The following is a 22,480-nucleotide window of genomic DNA, read 5'->3' as shown; positions in this document are numbered from 1 at the left end:
TTAGTGAGAAAGAATGCTATCCACATCCAGAGGAAAAGCTGTGGGAGCAGAAACACAGAAGAAAAACAACTGCTTGAATACATGGGTCAAGGGGATATGATTGGGGATGTAGACTCTAAATGATCACCCTAGTCCAAATGTCAAGAACATGGAAATAGGTTCTGATCAAGGACACATGTAAAATTCAATGGAATTGCTCTTGGGCTATGGGAAGGGGTGGGGGGAGGAAAGGGAGGGAAAGAATATGATTCTTGTAACCAAGGAATAATGTTCTAAATTGACTAAATAACATTTTCAAAAAAAAAAAAGATACAAAGATTAAAATGAAAACAATCTCCTTTAATGTCTAGTTAGTTGAGATTTAAAGGAATCCAGGGAATTTAAAGGAATCAATAGAGTAGAAAAGGGAGAGTATTCCAGACATGGGTGAGAGCCAGAGAAAATATTTGAAGTCAAAAGATGAAGAATCTTGTTCATAGAATAGACAGGAGGTCAGTGTCATTGGATCAAAGAGTATGTGTTAGAAAGTGAGGTATGAGAAGCCTGGAAAGGTAAGAGGGGCTAGTTTATAAAGGGCTTTGAGTGCCAAACAGAGGATTTTATATTTTATTCTGGAGGTCATAGTGAGCCAATGGAGTTTATTGAGTAGAAGGCATAAAATGGTCAAACCTCTTTTTTTTTTAGGAAAAATATTTTGGTGACCGAATGGAGGATAGCTTGGAGTGGGGAGAGTCTAGAGGCAGGCAGACCCATCAATAGCATGAGGTGATGGAAGCCAGAATCAGAATGATGGTAGGTCAGAAAAAAAAGGAAGTATATTCAATAGATAATAGCCTTGACAACAGATTGGATGAGAGGGTATGGTGAGAGATCATGAGAAATCAAGGATAACTTCTAGTTGTAAGCTTGAGGGATTGAGAGGGTGGTTGTCTGCTATAGTAATAGGGAAATTAGAAGGTTGGGAGGGTTTGGGGTAAAAAATATCAAGTTGGGTTTCATACATGTTGACTATCAAATGTCTACTGGACTTACAGTTTGAGATGCCATACAGTCAGTTGGAGATGTTACACTGGGTTCGGGAGAAAGGTTGAGGCAGGATAAACAGATCTGAGAATAATAGCAGAGAGCTAGATGGGACACATGAGTTGCTATTAAGTGCTAACATAAAAGTATCTATTAAAAATGGAAAGAATATAGGAAAATTCTTATTACATGTAATTAGAAAAATTGAATTTTTTAAAAAATAAAATACATATATGCATTCACATATTTAAAAAATGGAAAAAGCTGTTCCATGAGAATTAGGAGTCCTAAACTCTAGTTCTGGTTCCTCTACTAACTAGCCAAATGACCTTGGCTCAAAGATTGAACCTCTCCTGGTTTTAGTTTCTTCATCTATAAAAATGGGGACAATAATCCCTCCTCTGCCTTTCTCACTGGGATGTTGTGATAAATGGTTGTGAAAGTACTTTGGAAAATATGAAATGAAATGCAAGGGGGAAGGATGGCTATTACTTGCTATTTGCGGGAATTCTCGTGCAGACCTGGCCTGTGGGGCCATTGGGTGGGTCTCGACTGAGGCATAAGGATTGGGAAAATTTTTTCCGGAGCTTCTTGTAGTGTAATTACTCTGCATTCCAAGGCTTCGCTGCCTATTGGTTAGCTGGACAGCTGGAATCTATTAAAATAATAGCTAAGATCTAGCCTCAGCCATCAGCTCAACCTGGGCCAGGAGTTGAGTCAATGTGAGGCCATGCGTGGGTTTGATCTGTATTGATGATGGAATATAGTTACAATCAAAATTGTTAAGGGCATATAAGCATTTTTAGATTTATCTCTGGTTATATAATAAAAGGTGAGTGGAGAAGGAATTTGGCAGCAAAGGAGTTTGGGTAGTGGAGAAGAAGGGTAGAAGAGCACTTCTGTATATGTCTAAGTTTAGTCCCATCCACCATCTCCTTCTTCTGTGGGGTTTTCCTGAATCGTGGATGTATCCAGGAAACTATAAGTAGTCTAACTTGGCAAGTGTAGACTATTTCAGGGAAAGTAGTGTGATAAGGTAGGTTTGAGCCAAGCTATGGGAGTGCTGAATGCCTGGTCAAGGATTCTGAACAATTTTGTAGGTGACTGAGGACTTAATATTTTAAAAAGTTTGTCTCTGGAGATGCACATGACAGGGGACTACGAATGGCTAAGATAGCCCCCATGTAAACATCAAATTGCATTTGTACTTGATAACACTTATTATGCTTAAGACTTACTTATTTTACTTTGAACAAGTATTCTTGTTTAAAGTTTCACTGTAGTAGGCAGTATGATGTAGTAGGCAGTATGAGGAAGAAAAAGCCTATATCATGCTTTGATGCATCAGTATTTGGGTAGATTTATTATCTCACTGTTGTGAGCACTCCATTGACCTTTCAGAATGAAATCCAGCCATGCCTTCTTATCCATGCACTTGTCCATGCCCATTTTCACCCATAAAGCCTTTTCAAATGGTCTACCCAATGGCTCTCCTCCAGTTCTCTTATCATATTGGTAGTCTTTCATACTTGAAAAAGACTAAAAAGACATCATTGGGGTGATGTCCCACGTGTAAATTGGATTGAAGTGAGGCAGAGTTGCACAAAGTCTTCAACTTCACTCTCTCCTCCAGAATCATCGCAGTCCAATAGCAAGACAAACCTCAGAAGAATTGGTGATGGCTTGTGCAGTGGATGACCGTGGTGTCTTCAATGTCCAATCAAGCTCCAAGCACTCCACAGTGCCCATTTCCACTGCCTTCATGGTCTTTGGAATAAATTGTTTTCATCTAACCCTCTTACTAGGGGAAGTCTTCACAAGCCTGGAGTAGACAATATCCTACCTCACCAATGGGCTTGAGGCCTGTCAGTTACTCCCAACCTGGTTTAGCCTGGGAGCCCAGATGGTTTACCAGGGTGTGTAGCATGTGTAGCATGTTCATGGAAGAATAGCACCAAGCTGTCTCCTATGGCTCCAAAAAGCTATAGCATGCACATCAGCCATACCCCAATAAAATGACATTCTATTAAACACCAAGGGATGGCCTTCACTTCAACTTTTAATAGGGAAAGCAGAGACAAACAGGCAAAGAACCAGACCTCTGAAATTGAACAGAGAAGTTAATGGGAAGTCAGTGCAGTTGCAAGGCTTCATCAGGGAACTAGGTGCTATAGGGTTTCCTGTTCTCTAAGGCATTAGCCAACATGGGAATTATAGACCCCCAGAGGCCTATGGCATGACTTTAAGGAGGCTATGGAATGACCCCAAAAAGAGTGGGATCAACCAATGGTGGGGTAGGAAAGATGGGTCACATCTAACCTTCCCAGCAAGAGCTAATTATGGACTTATATCCCACACAACTACAGGACTTTCTTCATTCAATATTATTCAATGCTTCCTCCCTTTACAATCCCTCCTATTACTGCCCTCTCAGGATGCAGGGCTTTGACCTCTCAGGATGGTTATATCTAAGAATCTTCAATAGCTATGCAGGGAAAATGTCCTATTCCTTCCACTCTCAGGATCACTAGTGGCCTCAGGATTTAAAGACAGTGAAACAAGGTGTGATATGCATTTTAGATCTCATACATTACAATTCTCCTAAAAGCTAACCTTATTCTGAACTTTCCTATTACTGTGGAGGACACTAACCACCCTTCCAGTGTTGTCCTTGATTCTTCACTCTTCCTCTCTCCACCTAAAGAACTGGCTTCTGTGAAGATTGGATTTGGCTCTTCCCTGATTATAACAATGAAGGTACTTAGCTCTTCCTTTATTGTGAAGATTAAATTGTAATTCCCTGTCTATTTTTAGATTTTAATCCCCAAAGTGTAAACCCAGTATTTAAAGTAGATCTACCCATTTTAACCACAAAAAAGTATGAACTAACTACAAAAATGTGTGAACTAACCACAAAAGGTATGATCACTCATTTCATACACTAAGTGAGAGGTCTGTGACCCATGTGTGAAAGAGTTGGCAGTCCTGGAGAGTAGCGTTGGCTGTGATTGGTAGATATAAAATTTAGGGGAGGTGACACAAGAGGAAAAGTTCTTTAAATAGTGGAAACAGAGACACACAAGGACAATCACTCAGGCTTGGAGTGAAGAACAGTCACTCGGTGTTGGACTGGAAGACAGTCACCTGGACTTGGACTGAAGACAGTCACTCAGAGCTGGAGGGAAGACAGACACTTGGACTTGGAGCAAAGACAGTTGGCTATGGAACTGGACCCCTGGAGGAGCTCTTGTAGGAGACCTCAGACTGCTTTCCTTTAAGAATGGTCACTGTGGTGAGTGTAAAGGCTGACTTCCTTCCTTGCCCTTTCTGGAGGTATGAACCTCCAAGAAAGGGCCATCATCTTGAGACTCCTTTCCCCTGACTGATGCCTTAGAATTTCTAACTGGTTCAGAGGAAGCCAAAGATCTCTCTCTCTCTCTCTCTCTCTCTCTCTCTCTCTCTCTCTCTCTCTCTCTCTCTCTCTCTCTCTCTCTCTCTCTCTCTCTCTCTCTCTCTCTCTCTCTCTCTCTTTTCTCTCTCTTCCTTAATATCTTCCCTCTATTATAAAAATTAAACTACCATAAATTCCATTTACTTGAGTAATTCATTTTGGGATTTAGAAATTAAATCCCTGGCAACCACCAATTTAATATTAAGTCCAACCATAATAAAATTAACACTTCTAAATCTTGTCATTTATCTCTCTACAACCTCTCACATAATCACAATCTCTTTAATCAAACTACCACTATCCTGGTTCGGGCCCTCAGGAATTCTCTTCTAATTTCTTGAAATAGTCTTCAAATTGATACCTCACTTCCCATCTCTCCCATCTCCAATTCTTCTTCCACACAGCTGCCAAAATGGTTTTCCTAAAGCATCATTGTTGCTGTTCAAAGGTTTTTTTAGTCCTGTCTGACTCTTCATGACCCCATTTGGGGTTTTCTTGGCAGAAATAAATAATACAATAGAACATAAATAATCTTTAATATGTGGTTTTCCAAGTCAATATGTAGTCTGCAGGGATCATTATGTATGTTTTAAGTGATCCATGACATAGAAATGTCATGGAAAACTACTGATATAGAAATAAACTTGGACCTCATTCTTTACTGATCTAGTAAGATGTGCAGACTAGGTAAACCAAAGGAAAGAGATCAACTTTATCAATTTTGAATGTATTTCTCCTTGTAGAGGGACCTCAGGGCCAGGGTAGTTCAATAAGTATGGATGATTAACTAATTCTATTAGAGGTGGGCTCAGTGGAGAGGAAGATTGCTTGATGCTATGAATCTCAGAATGTTCCTTTATTTAGAGAAACAAGGCTACCACGTGGGTAATACTCTATATTTAGGGAAGTCTTTATGAGTGAAATTTCATTGCTTTTTCTCTTTGGTTATGTAAAGCCTGGATGACATGATCTTACATATGATGTGAAAGATTGGTGAAAGGAGAGACTGAATACCCAGTTATGAAGCTTTTACAACAGTCCAGGAAAATAATGTTGAAGGTCTGGGCTAGATTGGCAGTTATATGGAAAGAGCTGGGCAGAAGAAAGAAATCTAATGGAGATAGAATCAATTCAGTGTGGATACCAAAAAGTAGAAAAGTCTATTTGTAAGATTCTTTTTTGGAAGGACCTTCAGAGGCAGTTTTTTTAACCACTCAAGGCAATCATAGAATCATAGAATCTAGAGCTGGAAGGGACCATAGAGATCATCTTACCCAACTTCATAACTTTACAAATGAGGAAACTGAGACCCAAACAGATGGACAAAGTCACACAAGAATCATGGAAGTGGGGAAGGGAAGGGAACAGGAACTAGCATGTATTAAATTTCTACTACATACCAGACTAAGCCCTTTATAAATATTTTCTCATTTGATCATCACAACAAAGCTGTGAAATAGGTGCTATTTTATCCCCATTTTACAGATGAGTAAACTAAAGAGTCAGAGGTAAAAAGGTCCCTTGTATCTTTAAATCTTAACCAATGTGGCTTCAGCTAACTCTTCAACAGTAGTAACCTGCTGGATACTAGGAGGAATAGCTTGTCTCCATATTTTATTTTAAGGAGAAAAGGGGAGGGGGAGACCAAAAACTATGTATAGAAAAAGGGAAATATTTAAATCTTGTTTCCCCTTTATTAGCTTTTCATGTGCAAATAATACCATAGTGCTTCTCAGATTGCTCTAATTATAACAGTAAATGCAGAAAGACATACCCTAAATCTCCAGCTGTGGCCCCAGTGCCATCAGTTCAGCTGAATTCTCCAACATTAAGTATTAGACTGTCAGTGGTAATTGTATATTATATTGAGATTTCTCCAGAACTAACAAATCACATATTAACTATCATTAATTGTTACAAGCTGGGAAGCAGACATGAAGCAGCAAGCCAGAGCTCCCAAAAAATAAATAATTATTAATCTCTGCTTCAAACTTCTTGCTTGGTGCTAATTAAATGGAACCATTTTTCCATTTGTCATTTGCAGTTGAAATTGGTTTTTCTTTTCATTTTTTTTTCCAATCATAATATAAATGGGCTGGAAGACAGATGGACACACATACGCATCTTCAAATTCCTTCCTATTTGGTCCATACAGAATCCATTCGACATTTTCTAGAATGTCAAATTATTTCGTTTTCCTCATGGGATGACTCACCCTAGAGTCTAGACCAATTAGGAAAGGGGTGTCCATTCAAGTTTCCGTTCTTTGTTGATAACACTTTTCAGAGAGAAACAGATGGAGAGTGGAATTTGCTTCTATCCTTTACCTTGAGAGGTGGTTGCATACAATAATGCTCAGTGATAACAGAAATAGTAGAACCTAGTAAATAGGGGGCCAGTCTTGGGATCAGGAAGATCTGCTTCAGTTCTTATCTCTGATAGACCATAGGCAACTCATCTGACCTTGCTGAAGACCTGGGCAACTCCTTAAGATAATGATTTTAGGGGCAGCTAGGTAGCACAGTGGATAGAGAGCCAGACCTGGAGTCAGGAAGGCCTGAGTTCAAATTTGGTCTCAGTTACTTCCTAGCTGTGTGACCCTAGGCAAGTCATTTAACCTCATTTCCTAGCCCTTACTGCTCTTCTGTCTTAGAATCCATATTTAGTATCAATTCTAAGACAGAAGATAGAGTTGTTTTTTTAAAAGATAACAAGTAATTAATGTCCAGCTATATGAATAAAGGGAGTTTCCCCACATAGATGAAATCATAAGTTCATACCAAAAAATATTAACAAAAATAATTTAAAAATTCATAAAACAATAATAATTATTTTAAAATAACAATAACAATAATAATGCTTTTCATTTGTGAGGCACTTTTATCTATTAAAAATTGATTTCATTTCTATGATAACCACATCCCAGTCAGAAATTCTGCTTCTGACACACATCAACTATACCATCCTGGGCAACTCATTGAACTACTCAAGTAACCAAGTAACCCCAGATAGTTCTCTAAGACTATAAGTTGTAGAAAAGGTACCCATATCATTCTCCTCCCTGTTTTTCTGGCTTTCCAGACTTGGCTACCACATCTCAGCTGCCATTTTACTCTGAAACTTCTTTCAGTACTTAAGGTCATTTACCCTGAAACATCCTTCTGCCATGCTGGCCCCCTTCTCCCACTGCTGAGTTCATCCCAAGACCTCCATTTTGGAGAAGTATCTAGACCAGTCACCATTTATTTCTAAGCACTGTTTATAGTCTTCCAGATTTTGACAGCCAGCCCATGCGTGGGTCCCTTGTCCCTTCCTTTCCCTCCCTTTTAAACTTCTTTTTTTGTATTGTCTTCCCCCATTAGAATGTAAGATTCTCCAAGGCAAAGATTATCTTCCTTTTTACTCCTATTTGTATCTCCAGCACTTAGCACTCTGCCTGGAACATTGGATATGCTAAAGAAATGCATGTTGCCTTACCTACCCCATTTACACTGGTAGGGGAATTATCTATCCTGTTAAAATTACAAATGTTCTTCCCCTTCCTGGAATTTTCACACCCCCCCCCCAAAAAAAAAAACAACCCTGGGATATAAGTGGGGCAAGAATTATTCTCATTTTAGAGATGAGATTCGGAGAAGTCAAGAGATTTGCTGAAGGTGATACAAAGAATCACAGATATAGTCAGGACCATAATCAGAGTCTGTTGACTCCTGGGTGAGCGCTTCCACCTACATTACATTTGCCAGATATGTTTCCACAGCTACTAGTGAAGAATACATAGCCTATTGTCTGGAACTTGTAACTAAGACCCCTTCTTTCCAGCTACACCGCCTGTTCTCATGGGCACCTCCATCTGACTTCCAAAGTCAATTAGTCATTCTGAAAAGCCATAAGTGTAGGCACCACATTCAAGGTATCCTGCCTTGGAAGTTTGAGAGAAGCTGTAACAGGAGAAGGAGTATGATGGAGAGGGGCATGAGACCTAGTTCCACCACTTACTAATTAAAGAACTTTGGATCCACCATCCCATCTTGATGGATGTCAACATCATAAAATGTGATGAGACTTTTGTTATGATAACTGTCATTTACATAGCACTTAAAGGATGGAAAAGCACTTACCACACATTATTTTATTTATTTATTCCTGACAACAACCAGGTGAGTTGGATGCTAACATTAGCCTCATTTTAGAGAGGAGGAAACTAATATTCAGATGTTCAGAAACTTGCAGTGTTACAACTAAGTGTTTTCAGCAGGATTCAAAGCCAGGTCTTTCTGATTTTTAAGTCCTACCTGCTATACACTATACTATACTGACTTTTGTTACCATCTCACAGGATTGTTGTCTTGAAGAAAGTACTTTGTAAACTGTAAAGCCATTATATGAATGTAAATCATAACTAAATCTGCCTCGAAATGGTCTTAGATAAAATGACCTCCTTTGGTTCCTTCCAACCCTAGTATTTTATCATATGCCCTTGGCAAAACCATGACTTGGCAGTCTGTCATTGGTACTTTCAACCTCCTTTTCTATGCTCTTTATTTACTCTTCCTCCAGTACCTGCTCTCCACTGAGACCCACCTATCTGAAAGCAAAGGGACAGGATAAATTCCTTTACCAGAAGGTGTTTTCATTGAAATGTGCTCTCCCTCCCAAGGGCCTTTGCATTTTTAAAAAAGAGCCTAGGCAGCCATCACTAACACTCTTAATGGGGTGAAGAGGGTCCTTATAGGGAAGTCAGGCAGATCTATCTGAAGTAGGGGAGTCCCCCTCCCAAGGGTTGTTCCCAGAGTTACTTGGTTGCCCTCAAGTTAGACAAATCTTGAATATGGGAAACAAGGAAGGGACTTTGGTCAACTCTTCCATAGGAATATTCAGGGAAACTACCTCTAGGCATACTTGCTCTTAAACAAAAGGCCTCAAAGGTTTAGAGGCTGAAGGGATCTTTCCTGGAGACCATCTAGTCCAACTTCTGCTCCTATTCCAATTTCATTTTTCACAAGTGAAAACTGAGGCTGAATAATGAAGCATCTTCTTCTGGTGACAGAGCTGGGATTCAAACCAAAGTCCTCTGACTCAAATTCCAGCACCCTTTCCACCACATCAGGATGCCTCTCTCTGAACCCTTACCAAATCTTTGTTGAATTGAATTAAACAGGACATTGTTCTGTCTAAGCAGTTCACAAGATTCCCAGATAGGATGAAGGAGGCCTGAAAAGGGATTTTGTGTTCTCTGTCTTTGGGCTGGGCTGACAAATAGACAAGACACAGAGATCGTGGGAGAATGGAGCCTGGTGAGTGAAACCTGGTAAAACTGTCAACACTTTAAAATTAGGTCAATTGCATGCTACTCTGAGTACAATGGGAAGCTGTAGAATAAAAACAGCAGTTCACCTGATGGAATATTTAAGGTTTACAAAAATTTCTCCACTACAATTCTGTCTGCATTTACAAATAAGGAAACTGAGGTTCAGAGGCTCAGTGATATATCCAGCGTGACACACTTAGTTGTTTTTTGCATCATGTGAAACCAGAACAATAACAACCCAAACAGCTTTTTCCTGGATTTCAGAAAGCATGACAGGTAAAGTTGCTTATCCCTTTCATAAGCAAAATTTACTATCTACAAAACATCTGACTTTATGGAAGTTTATCTGAAAACAAACAAAACAATCTTCATTTGAAAGTCTGAAAGAGCTCAAAAACTTTCCAGTTCTGTTCCTTATAAAACTTTAGACTTAGGGGAAGTGATAATATTTGTAACTACTTAGCATCTTGACCTTCGACTGATGTTGATAAAAGGAAGAAATATGGAAGAATCTATGATGTTATCATCATCGTATAAGCAAGAACTTATATAAGGATTTTAGAGTTTGCCAAGGGTTGTACAGCTACCTAGTTAGAGCCTCACAACAACCCAGAGAGATAGATGCTATTAATATCTCTAGTTTACTGAAGAGGAAACTGAGGCAGGCAGTAATTAAATTAGTTGGCCAAAGCTACACAGCTAGTAAATATCTGAGGATGAATTTTAACTTAGGTCTTCCTCATTCCTAGTCTAGTGCTCCAGAAATATCAAACAGGCCTGACCAACAGTCATATGTGCCCTGAAGCACATTGAGGTAGCCTAAACTTGATTAAAATGAAATTGGGAAATTTTTAACAAAATAAATAAAAATGCAATTAAGCATAGATAATATGGTTATGTGGTTGTCTAAGTCAACAGAGATTCTTATGTGCCATCTCATGGTCTCTATTTCTATTTGAATTTGATACCATTTCAGTGCTCTAACCATTGTAGAACCCTGTCTGCCTCAGGATAGGAAAGTATATAAGACCTTTCTTGGCCTCTTCCAATCACAGATTAAATGCTAGAGCACCCCCAGGTATATAGAGGTTAAGTGTCTTATCTTAGACAAATCTTGCTCTTTGTGATTCCAAGCTGACTCAGGAACTGAAGTGGAATAGAGCTTGGACAACATGTAGTTCAAGCTTGACCAAGATCCTATCTACAACATTCCTGAAAAGTTGTAATCCAGCCTGTACTTAAAGCCTCACTGTAGTGCTAATTAATGTTTAGCAACAAGTTCTCCAAAAATAAAAAAATAGACTAAATTGGGTTCAAGTCTGGCCTCAGACAGGTCCTAGCTGTGTGACCCTGGGCAAGTCACTTAATCCCTATTGCCTAGCCCTTACCACCCTGGTAAGGGGAAAGGAAGGAAGGAAGGAAGGAAGGAAGGAAGGAAGGAAGGAAGGAAGGAACGAAGGAACGAAGGAACGAAGGAACGAAGGAACGAAGGAACGAAGGAACGAAGGAAGACTAAAAAAGTAGCAGGACATATTTTTAAGTTTAATTTTCGGCATTAACATTTTCTCTATAATCATTTTTAAGTCCTGACAATCAATGAAACAGTAAATCAAGCCCTGATATGTAGCATTTACTGGTTCCCAAGGTCCACACTGAAAAATTTAACGATCAGATCTTTGGCAGCCAGTTTGAGATGGCTACAGCACACCCTTGCTTAAAGATATCCCCACCCATAGCATCCCATTCCACTTTCAGAATGTTCTAATTGTTGGGAAGCTTTCCACTTATGTCAAGCCAAAATCCACCTCTCTTGCAACTTCCTTTAAAGACCCATATAAATGTTTATAATTATTATCATTAATGAAATGGAATGAGCTGGTGCCACCAAACCTCAGACCACTGATGCTGAACAAACTCTTTCTTTAGTTTTTCCCCAGAGGAAGGTTAATAAGAAAACAATGTCATTGTTTTTTCAAGTTCTTAGATGATCAATTAGAGTTAAATTGATATTAATAACCTTGACTGGGGCAGAGAACCTTCTAACAAGTGGTGTCGATATTCTTCAACCTTAACTTTGTCTTTTCAAGCTTTGTCAGCATGTAGATTCAGAAAAATTAGGAATGCCAATTTAACCTTCCTTTAATTAACTAAAATTATTAAGCTATTACAAGGACTCATTTTATAGAAAGAAGCCTTAAAGTTTATAAAGAAATTTCCTCACAGCAACTTTGTAAGATAGAGTAAGTGTTAATTATAGTGTTTAACAAAATTAAAACTAAGACTCAGGAGTGTCTTTCTCACAGTCAAACAGCTATTAAGTGTGAGGTAGGTCTCAAACTCAGATCTGAGCTCAAGGCTAGCATTCCTTCCACTAGACTTCCTTGCCCCCCAAAATAAAAGTAACCATCCCTATCTCAGAAGAACTATCAAGCTAGTTAAAGAAATTAGATTAGTAGTGGTAGTCTCTCAGTGATTGAGAATGACTATTGTCTTTGTGCAGTTTCATCTCCGGTGTATCCTCACGTGGCTTTGGAGTCTGAGGCGCAGAGTTTGTGGCACATGGGGCCTGGGACGCCAGTTGTTACGGGAGGTGCGGTTGTGGCCTGGTGTCGGCGTTCACACGCAGCGGCAAGACGTCGACGTCGCTCATCTTCAAAGGTGGCGGCGGCCTGGTGAATGTGGGTTCGCCAGCTGCTTGTCAGAGGCAGCAAGTTCTAGTTGCTTTGGTGTAATGCCAGCCCACTTCATGTTGGACTTTAGCTGATCCTTGAATCTTTTCTTTGGTCGGCCTTGTTTCCTGAGTCCAGCTGACAGTTCACCATAGAATACCTGTCTTGGTATTCGCTGTGGGTCCATGCGGATGACGTGTCCAGACCATCGTAGCTGGGCTTTGAGGACCAGGACTTCGATGCTGGTGGACTTGGCTCTGTCGAGGACTTCCTGGTTGGTGATTCGGTCCTGCCATCGGATCCTCATGATTGACCGGAGGGAGCGTTGGTGGAATTGCTCCAGCTGTTTCATGTGCTTCCGGTACAGTGCCCATGTCTCACAACCATACAAGAGCGAGCTGAGGACCACTGCGTTGTACACTTTGAGCTTCGTCGCAGTGCTTACACCGCTGTGTTGGAGGAATTTGGAGCACAGCCGCCCAAGTGCCTGGCTGGCCTTTTGGATCCTGGCATTGATCTCGTGGTCTAGGGACCCGTCGTTGGCGATGGTGCTGCCCAGGTACTTGAAAGTGTTGACGTTAGAAAGCTGCGTGCTGTCGATTGTAATGCACAGCTGGTTCGTTGGCCTCCCTGGTGCAGGTTGGAACAGCCCCTCTGTTTTGCTGAGGCTGATAGTCAGGCCAAACAGTTTTGTTGTGGTGGAGAACCTGTCCACAATGGTTTGGAGATGATTTTCTTGGTGGGCCATGAGAGCACAGTCATCTGCGAAGAGAGCTTCCAGAATGAGTCTCTCTGTTGTCTTTGTTTTTGCAGTCAGGCGGCGAAGGTCGAATAGTGAACCATCCAGTCAGTATTTGATATAGAGGCCCTGGTCTAGATCCATCACAGCATATTGTAATACTTGGGTGAAGTATAGGTTGAATAGTACTGGAGCGAGGACACAGCCTTGTTTCACGCCATTGGAGATGTTGAAGTGATCGGGAGTCTCTCCACCAGATAGGACTTCCCCTGTCATGTCAACATGAAGGAGCTGGATCAGTTTGACAAATTTTGCTGGGCAACCGAGCTTGCTGAGGATCACCCACAATGCGTCCCTGTTCACTGTGTCGAACGCCTTTGTCAGGTCTATGAAGACAATGTAGAGACTCAGGTTCTGCTCAAGGCATTTTTCCTGCATTTGCCTCACCATGAAGACCATGTCGATGGTGCTGCAATCTGGTTGGAAGCCACACTGTGATTCAGGCAGGTTCTGCTCTGAAACAGATGACAGGAGTCTGTTGAGTATAACATGGGCGAGGATCTTTCCGGCAGTGGAGAGTAGTGAGATGCCTCTGTAGTTGTCACAGGCTGCTTGTGAGCCTTTGTTCTTGTATAGGGCTACGATGGAGGCATCTCTGAGTTCTGGGGGCATGTCTTCCTCTTCCCATATGCTGGTCAGTACTATGTGGAATGCCTGGAGCGCCTTTCCATTTAAGGCCTTGTACACCTCGGTTGGGATCCTGTCTTTACCGGGTGCCTTGCCTGCACTCATTTGTTGAATGGCTTTTTGGACTTCCTCTATTGAAGGAGGGACATCAAGTTGTTCAATGGAGCAGTTTTGGGGGATCTGGTCAAGGGCGCTTTGGTCGACTGAAGAGGATTGGTTGAGAAGCTGACTGAAGTGTTCTTTCCACCTGTTGCTGATGCCTTTTTTATCTTTTACGAGAGTGTCACCGTCAGAGGATAGCAAGGGAGTGGTGGTGGGTTTTGATGGCCCATAGACAGTCTTGAGGGCACTGAAAAATTGTTTGTAGTTTTTCATATCAGCAAACCGCTGGATTTCTTCTGCCTTTTTTTCCCACCATCGGTCTTGCATCTTCCCAATCTCATGCCGCGCCATGGCTTGGAGAGACTTGAATCTGTCCTTTTTAGGAGCAGAGTTTGGGTTATTTTGCCACTCCATAAAGGCTTTGTTCTTCTTGCTCAATAGGTCTTCAATAGCAGTGTTGTTCTCGTCGAACCAGTCCTGGTGGTTGCATTGTTTTGGGCCTAGGACTGCCTTTGATGTTTTCTTCACTGCGTCTCTGAACTGGTTCCATTTCTCGGTTGAGCTTCCAGTGAGTGGTCCCTTGGCAGACAGCTTGTTGTCCAGGCAGGGCTGGAATGTTTGCAAATAAGATGGATCTCTAAGACGACTCACGTTGTAAAATGCGCGAACTGTCTGGGTGCATTTTGGATGGCGAGGCGCAATACGCATTTGAAGAGTCACTCTAACCAATCTGTGGTCTGTCCAGCATTCAGCTCCTCTCATGGCTCTGGTGATCTTTACATCCTGGATGTCTCGCCGGCGTACAATGATGTAGTCAATGAGATGCCACTGTTTTGATCGTGGGTGCATCCACGTTGTTTTATATTTGTTCGCCATTCTGAACACAGTGTTCGTGATGGTGAGTGTGAACTCTGAGCATTTGTTGAGTAGCAGTAGGCCGGTGTTGTTCATTTTGCCCACTCCGTGTTTGCTGAGCACTCCTTTCCATCTTTCATCGTCCTGGCCAACGCGGGCTTTGAAGTCTCCCAGTAGTATTAGCTTGTCATTCATGGGCACTGAGTGCAGGACGGCACTCAGGTCAGAGTAGAACTGCTCGATGGTCTCCTCTGTGCTGGTCAGTGTTGGGGCATATGCGCTGATGATTGTGGCATACCGGTCTTTGCTGGGAGGCAAACGGATCTTCATGAGCCTCTCGCTGATGCCCACAGGCAAGTCTGGCAGCTGTTTGAGCAAACTGGTCTTGACGGCCAGACCAACACCGTGGATTCTGTCTTCATTTGAGGCTCTACCTTTCCATAAGAAGGTGTATCCAGTGGTAGGTTCGCTGAGTGATCCCTCTTCTGGTAAGCGTGTTTCGCTTAAGGCTGCGATGTTGATGTTATATCATGCCAGTTCTCTACTGATTAAGAAATTAGATTAGTACACATAAAAGGTCAGAGAACAATGTAAGACAGAACATAATTCAGTGCAGTTAGTGAAGGCTATAAACATCATAAAAGTCATAGAGATGGTGCTAGGTGGCTCAGTGGACAGTGTCAGGCATCTTTGTGAGTTCAGATCCAGCCTCAGATATTGATTAGCTATGTGACCCTGAACAAGTCACTGTTTACCTCAGTTTCCTCATCTGTAAAATGAGCTGGAGAAAGAAATGGCAAACTATTCCAATATCTTTGCTAAGAAAATCCTGAATGGAGTCATAAAGAGTCAGACACAACTGAACATGTGCATGGAGCAATTACCTCCAATTGTATAGACTTCCTTACAGTGTTCTTATTCTAGATTCATTCATGTTGTCAAGCTTCATATTTAATAAGTATATAGAAACACTCCCACTTTATGCCATTTCTGAGTTCTTGAAAAGATGGGTGCCCGTCCTTGTCAAGTGGTTTTCAGTTCACCAATAACTCTCATTTTGAGATTTATTTTTTTCAAGGTGACTTCTCAGTGAGCATCTAGCCCTTTAATTTCTAAGATTTCTTCTGCCTTCCTCTCATCAGCTTTTTAGAATAATCTGAAAAACCAATACTTAATACAAAAGAAGAGCTCAGTATTTGAGGAAGCCCTGAAAGGGATCTTTTTTTTTTTTACAATGAAGAATACATTTGTGATGAGCAAAATCAGCACCTAGGTCATGTTCTTGTTTTTTTAAATCTTTACTTTCTATCTCAGTAACAGTCTCAAGATAAAAAGGAAAGAGTGAGGCAAATGGGGTTAAGTGACTTGCCCAAGATCACACAAGTAGGAAGTGTCTGAGATTAGATTTGAACCCATCTTCCTGACTCCAGGACTCACAAGCTCTATCCACTGAACCATCTAGCTCCCACCCTCACCCAGTTTATGTTTTAATGGGTTTGGATGTTCTGTTGGGTGTGTTTTTATTTTTTATTTGTTGGTTTGTTCCTTTGCTTTTCCAGTAGTGGTTGTGATAGAGGGGCATGCCTATTTTCCAGTATATGTGTATGCCTCCAACCCAGAGTTGTCCTGACATGTCTTCTCATGTTTTATTTGGCTATGAGGATTTGTTCCAAAATATCTTCCTTCCCACAATGGAAAGAAGTGAGAGGGAGAGAAACTTAACTTTTGTTCACTGGAAAAATTAAATTAAATTTGTCAAGTGTCCTCTCCTGTGTTGGCTGTGGATTTCTCCACCTCCTTCATTTCTCTCCATTCGTGATTGCCAAACAATGCACTTTTGACAATCTGGCATATATCTGGCTTAGTGCTGGTTTTGGCAAAGCAGGGAACTGTGGGAGGGACTGACCTATGCACCTGCAGATTATGTTTGCTCAACTCCCCTGGGCTCAGAGTTCCCCAAATGGTTTAGTCAACAGCGAAAACTGTTAGAGGCATTATTGGAGATTCCAGAGGAACCTCTTGAGCACCCTCTCTCTTTTCCTTGCCTGCTTCCCCATCCCTCTGATACTCAATGCCCTCATGCTGCTGCCCACTAGGGAAGGCTGCCCAACACCACAGGTCTCAGTCCAGGTCTCACTCTCCTCACTCCCTTATCATAGATTAATAAAACAGTAGAGCTGGTAGGAATTTTAGAGTGCATCTAGCACAGCCCTTCAAATGAAGAAGCTATAGGGGACAGTTAGGTGGCGTAAGTGATAGAAAGCCAGATCCAGAGGTGGCTTCAAATCTTAACCCCCACTGCCTAGCCCTTACTGCTCTTCTGCCTTGGAACTAATGCACAGTATTGATTCTATAATGGAAGGGAAGGGTTTGTTTTTTTTAAGGAAAGAAAGAAAAATGAAGCTGAGGCTGAGAGAAATGGGGTGACTAACCCAATGGCACATAACTGGTAAAATGCCAAAATCCAAGAGATAAGCCATGCCTCTTGATTCCCAGACTTAGAACCTAGGTGTCATCCTTCACTTCCCACTTTGTTGCTCTACCCATATATCCAATCACTTGCTAAGAACTATCCTTCCTTTTTTTTTTAATATTCTTACTTTTGTCTTAATAACAACTCTAAAACAGAGGAGAAAGGGTTAGGCAAATGAGGCCAAATGACTTGCCCAGGATCACACATCTAGGAAGTATGTGAAGCCAGATTTGAACCCAGCTTTGATCTAACTCCAGGCCTGATGCTCTATCTACTGTGCCAGTTAGCTGCCCCAGGAACTGTCATTTCTACCTTCCTAATAGCTCTTCCACATGCCTTCTTCCCTCCTCTCTCACACTCTAGTACCACTCTAGTGCAAGTCTTTATCACCTCGTGTCTGGAATATTGTGAAAGCTCACTTTCCCTCAAGCCTCTCCCCACTCTGGTATCTTCTCCATTTGGTTGCCAGTGAACTTCCTAAAGCATAGGTCTAACCATGCTATCCCCTAGTCAATAAACTCCAGTGGTTCCAGTTGTTTCCAGAGTCAAATAGTCGGTCAACTAACATTTATTTAATACTAGAGGACATTTTTTTAAAAGGGAAAAAAGAATCCCCTTTCTCAAGTTCACAGTCTAACAGAGGAAGGGGATAACATGCAGACAACTCTGAACAAACGAGATATTAAAAAAAAAGATACACTGTGGTCTCAGAGGAAAAGCATGAAGATTGAGGTGCATTGGCAAAGGGTTCTTGTAGAAGGTACAACTAGCTGCAAGCCAGGAGCCAGGAGGCAGAGTTGAGGAAGGAGACTATTTCAGACATGGAGATCAGCCAGTAAAAAAAGCTTAGAGAGTGGAGATGGGAGTATCTTGTTCAAAAAACAGCAGCCAGGAGGTCAGGGTCATTGTATTTCAGAGTACATTGGTTGGAGGGACTGGTGAGGTAAGATATAAGAAAACTGGAAAGGTAGGACAAGGCCAGGTTACAAAGGAATTTAAAAGTCAAAAAAAGGATTTTATATTTGTTCGCCAAGGCAATAGGAAACCACAGAGGCTTATTAAAGAGAGGGAATGACATTAGCCATTAATTTGACAGCTGAATGGAAGATGGACTGGACCTGGGAGAGGCTGTTGCAACAGTTCAAATGTGAGGTGATATAAAAAAGCCTGTACCCAGGTGGTGGATGTGCCAGTGAGGCAAGAAGGGGAGCATGAGACATGCATGCCACAAAGGTGAATTGACAAGACATGGTGACTGATTAGATGTGGGAGAGAGAATGAGTGGGGTTTCAAGGATGACACCTATGTTGAGAATCTAGGTGATTTGGAGGGTGCCCTTGAGTATAATAAGAAAGTTAGGAAGAGGAAAGGCTACTGGGAAGGAGAAGATAAAGATTTCTATTTTAAACATGTTGAGTTTAAGATATTTATAGGCTGGGGGGAAGTGAATTGAGAGCCAGGCCTAGAGACATGAGATCCTAGGTTCAAATCTGGACTTAAACACTTCCTAGCTGTGTGACCCTGGACAAGTCACTTAACCCCCATTGCCTAGCCCTTACCATTCTTCTGCCTTAAAGTCAATAAACAGTACTGATTTCAAGATAGAAGATAAGGTTTTAAAAAAAGATGTCTATAGGACATAAAGCAAAGGATGTCCAATAGGCAGTTGGAGATGCCAGATTGGAAATTAGGACAGAATTTAGAATGTAGGCATAGGAATGGGAAATGTTTCTGTAACCAAATGACACCAATATATTCTTAGGCTGGTGATATGGGGAACAGCTAGGAAGGTAGGATGATGGTAAACTGAAGGAGTTTAGGGAAATTGCTGAGGCAAGTTGGGGAAGCATGCTTGAAGCCCTAGAGAAAGAATTCAATAGATTCCCAGCAAACTGGCCCCAAATTACTTGACCAGCCTTCTCTCTCTCTTTTAGCCTACATGCACCTTCTTCTCCAGCTCAGCTTTTTCCTCACTGTCCCCCTTTTGGGGGGATTCATTCCATTCACATTCAGTTATGATTACTAATTGTATGTTTCCCTCCATCTTATTTTCTCCCTGTCCATTCTTCTTCTCTCTCCTTTTAGCCTTTCCCTGATGTTCTGTTTTCCATGACCACCTCCCCCAATTCACCCTTCTTTTTCTCCTTCCCATATACTCCTACTTCTCTATAGGATAAGGTAGGTTTCTATAGCTGACTGAGTATAGATGTTATTCCCACTTTGAGCTATTTCCAATAAGAATACGGTTCAAGCAGAACCTTCTTTCCCCCCTCAATCTCCTCTTTGCTTCTTGTGTGCCTCTTACTGAGATAGTTTATCCCATTCTATCTCTCCCTTTCGTTTCTCCCCATGTGATCCTCTATCCCATCCCTTATTTTGTTGTTATTGTTGTTTGGATATCTGTCCTCACTGTCTCTCAATCATTCCTGCTACATTTTTGCCCCCTAAATTTTGTTCATGTATTATGTAGTTATAAGGGCTTGGTTTCCCACACTGGTCCTTGCCCCCCAATAATTTTTTCTTTCTCTTTATCTATATCCTATTCATCCTTCAACTCTCACTGCCCCTATGAAGCCTTCTTTGATTTCTCTAGCATGTAGAGATCTCTAACTTCTCTGACTTCCTTCAATGACCTATATTTTCTATTCTACTCATTTGGTATTTACTAGATGCTTCCTTGTTTGGCTTTTTAAAATATATATATTAATCTTGTCTCCCCACTGGACTATGGGTTTGGAGTTGGGGCTGGAAGATCTCAGTCTAAAACTGCTGGGGAGTACGGAGTGGGATTGAGAGTCAGAGGAGAGTGGGGATTCTAGGATCTCTCCCAGGAACATGGAGATTCGAGGTCATCATCTAGCTGAGAGAAGAATAAAAGGAGAAAAGGGGGCATTGGAAAGAATACTGGGGGAAAGGGCTCATCATAGGACCGGCTCATGTTGATCCTCAAGCACTGATATTCTCAATTCAACAAACATTTATCTTGTCTAGTGTGTGTAAAGCAACTCGCTAGGTGCTAGAGATACAAAGACAAAATCAAAACAATCTTTGACCTTAAGGAACTTACATTCTTGGGGGAGGGAGTGAAGGGAGACATAGAAGGTACACAAATAATTAGAAAGGTCTTTTGAGAAAGGTGAGTCTTAACAACTGGAATGATCAAGGAGGGTTTCACCAAGAACTTGAGCTGAGCTTTAAAGGGGATAAAGGTTCTGAGAGGCAAAGGGCATGAGGAGCGCGTACACTTTAAGCAAAGGGGATAGCTGGAGCAAATGTGGAGTGAGGAAATGGAATGAAAAATGAAAAATGATCTTGGAAAGAGAGGGTGTCCAGTAGTTTAGTGGATAAGCGATTTAATCTTAAAGTCAGGAATTCCTAGGTGCTATTCCTTTCTCTAACACTGCTAGTTTGTGAAAATGAGCAGGCCACAACTCCTAAGGCTCCAGATAAATCTATACTTTTCAGTTGCTGCTTTGCCTTGGTGAAGGGAGTTTCCACAGTCAAAGTTATATATTTTTTAAAAGTGATGGGATGGCCATTTGAGTGGAGAGGAGAGAGATGAGAGATATATGATAGTTAGAATCAACAGAACTTGGTAACTGACTTCAGTTTAAGTAATGAAAGAAACCAAAGAAATCAAAGATGACTCCAAGATTATGAACATAGCAATATGGGTTTTGTGACCAATTGATTGACTCAACAGAACATACAGGTATTCTCTCTGGGAAATCAGGTTCATGAATAAGGGACATCCTGTATAAATGCTTCTGTTTAGATTTCAAAAGCCTTTAAAATGTGGCCTCTTCTCTTTCTAGTCTTTTGGTAAATCATACCCTTTCCTAAATTCTTTCAGTCATTTTTGTTTCTATCACATTACCCCATTTGGGGTTTTCTTGGCAAAGATACTGGAGTAGTCTGCCATTTCCTTCTCCAGCTCATTTTAAAGATGAAGAAACTGAGGCAAACAAGCTTAAATGACTTACCTGGAGTCGTGTAGCTAGTAACAGTCTGGAGCCAGATTTGAACTCATAAAGATGAGTCATCCTGATTCCAAGCTTAGTGCCCTAACCACTTAGCCACAGAGTACCCTCCTAAGCTCTACAATACAGCTAAATTGCCCTTCTCTCTGTTCTTCTTATATGGTATTGTATCTCCCATCTTTAGGCACTATCTTGGAGGTAGCTAAGTGATTAAATGTTTAAAAGAAAACTCAAAATTATGACAAACCTGAGTTCAAATTCTGCCTCAGACACATACTCTCTGTGTGACTGAGAAAATCATTTAAGTTCTCTCATTTTCAGTTTCCCCATCTATAAAACAGGGTAATAATAGCATCTACTGCCCAGGGCTGCTGTGAGGATCAAATGAGGAAACAAATGTATACTTTTTATATCATTAGATGCAATATAAATAATAACTATTATTATTATAGTTATACTATTGCACTCACAGTTCTCCATAACTGAAATGGACTGCTTCCTCATCTCTGCCCTTGTAGAATCTTCCTCTTCCTTCAAGAATTTGCTCAACTATTAGGTTCTACATGAAGCTTTTTCTGATTTGCCCAACTGCCATTCTCTCCCTAACTACTTTGTAATTATTTGGATTTATTTCTATTGATCCCTTTATATTTAGTCTATATAAACTTAATTGTTATATGTGCTTGTTGTCTCCCCTGTTAAAATATCATTTCCTTGAGAGTAACTTTTTCTCTTTCCATATTCAGCACCTAGCATAGTGTCTGCCAAATAATAGTGTTTAGTAAATGTCTTTTGATTGATTAATTGGCAGTTTTTAATAAAGGAAAATCCGTTGATGTTAGATGAAAGCACACAAGCTTATTTGTCTAAATAAGAGAAGTTGTCATATCTCAAGTGTAATGAAGTGATTGATTGTTTGGTACTTGGAAAAAAGTGGGAGATCATTCAGGGTTCACTATGAAAAATGTCACAGCTTTGAGAAAGGTTTGTTCATTTTATTGATATTCTCCAAAAATATAATTCTATAATGCAGGGTTTTTTAACCCTTTTGTGTCAAGGACCCTTTTTTCCTTTTTTTTTTGTGAAAATTTTAGTCAATTTAGAACATTATACCTTGGTTACAAGAATCATATTCTTTCCCTCCCTTCCCTCCCCCCACCCCTTCCCTTGGCCAACACGAAATTCCACTG

General features: G+C 40.9%; 1 protein-coding gene across 5 annotated transcripts in view; it reads right to left on the bottom strand.

The window, feature by feature from the left end:
• ARHGEF4 (Rho guanine nucleotide exchange factor 4) overlaps positions 1 to 22,480 on the bottom strand; it is a 518,865-nt gene that overhangs the window by 426,127 nt on the left and 70,258 nt on the right. For 3 of the 5 annotated variants that reach the window (XM_016433561.2, XM_056793687.1, XM_016433562.2), the window contains exon 3: positions 1,033 to 1,107. The exons of the other annotated variants lie outside the window; for them this stretch is intronic. In XM_016433561.2, coding sequence (XP_016289047.2) covers positions 1,033 to 1,107 — 75 coding nt within the window. The remainder of the gene's footprint in view (positions 1 to 1,032; positions 1,108 to 22,480) is intronic. 5 annotated transcript variants of the gene reach the window in all.

The sequence above is a fragment of the Monodelphis domestica genome, chromosome 4 (genome assembly GCF_027887165.1).
Source record: "Monodelphis domestica isolate mMonDom1 chromosome 4, mMonDom1.pri, whole genome shotgun sequence".
NCBI lineage: Eukaryota > Metazoa > Chordata > Mammalia > Didelphimorphia > Didelphidae > Monodelphis > Monodelphis domestica.
Note: the sequence above shows the minus strand (reverse complement) of the source record. Positions and strands in the feature narration are given on the sequence as shown.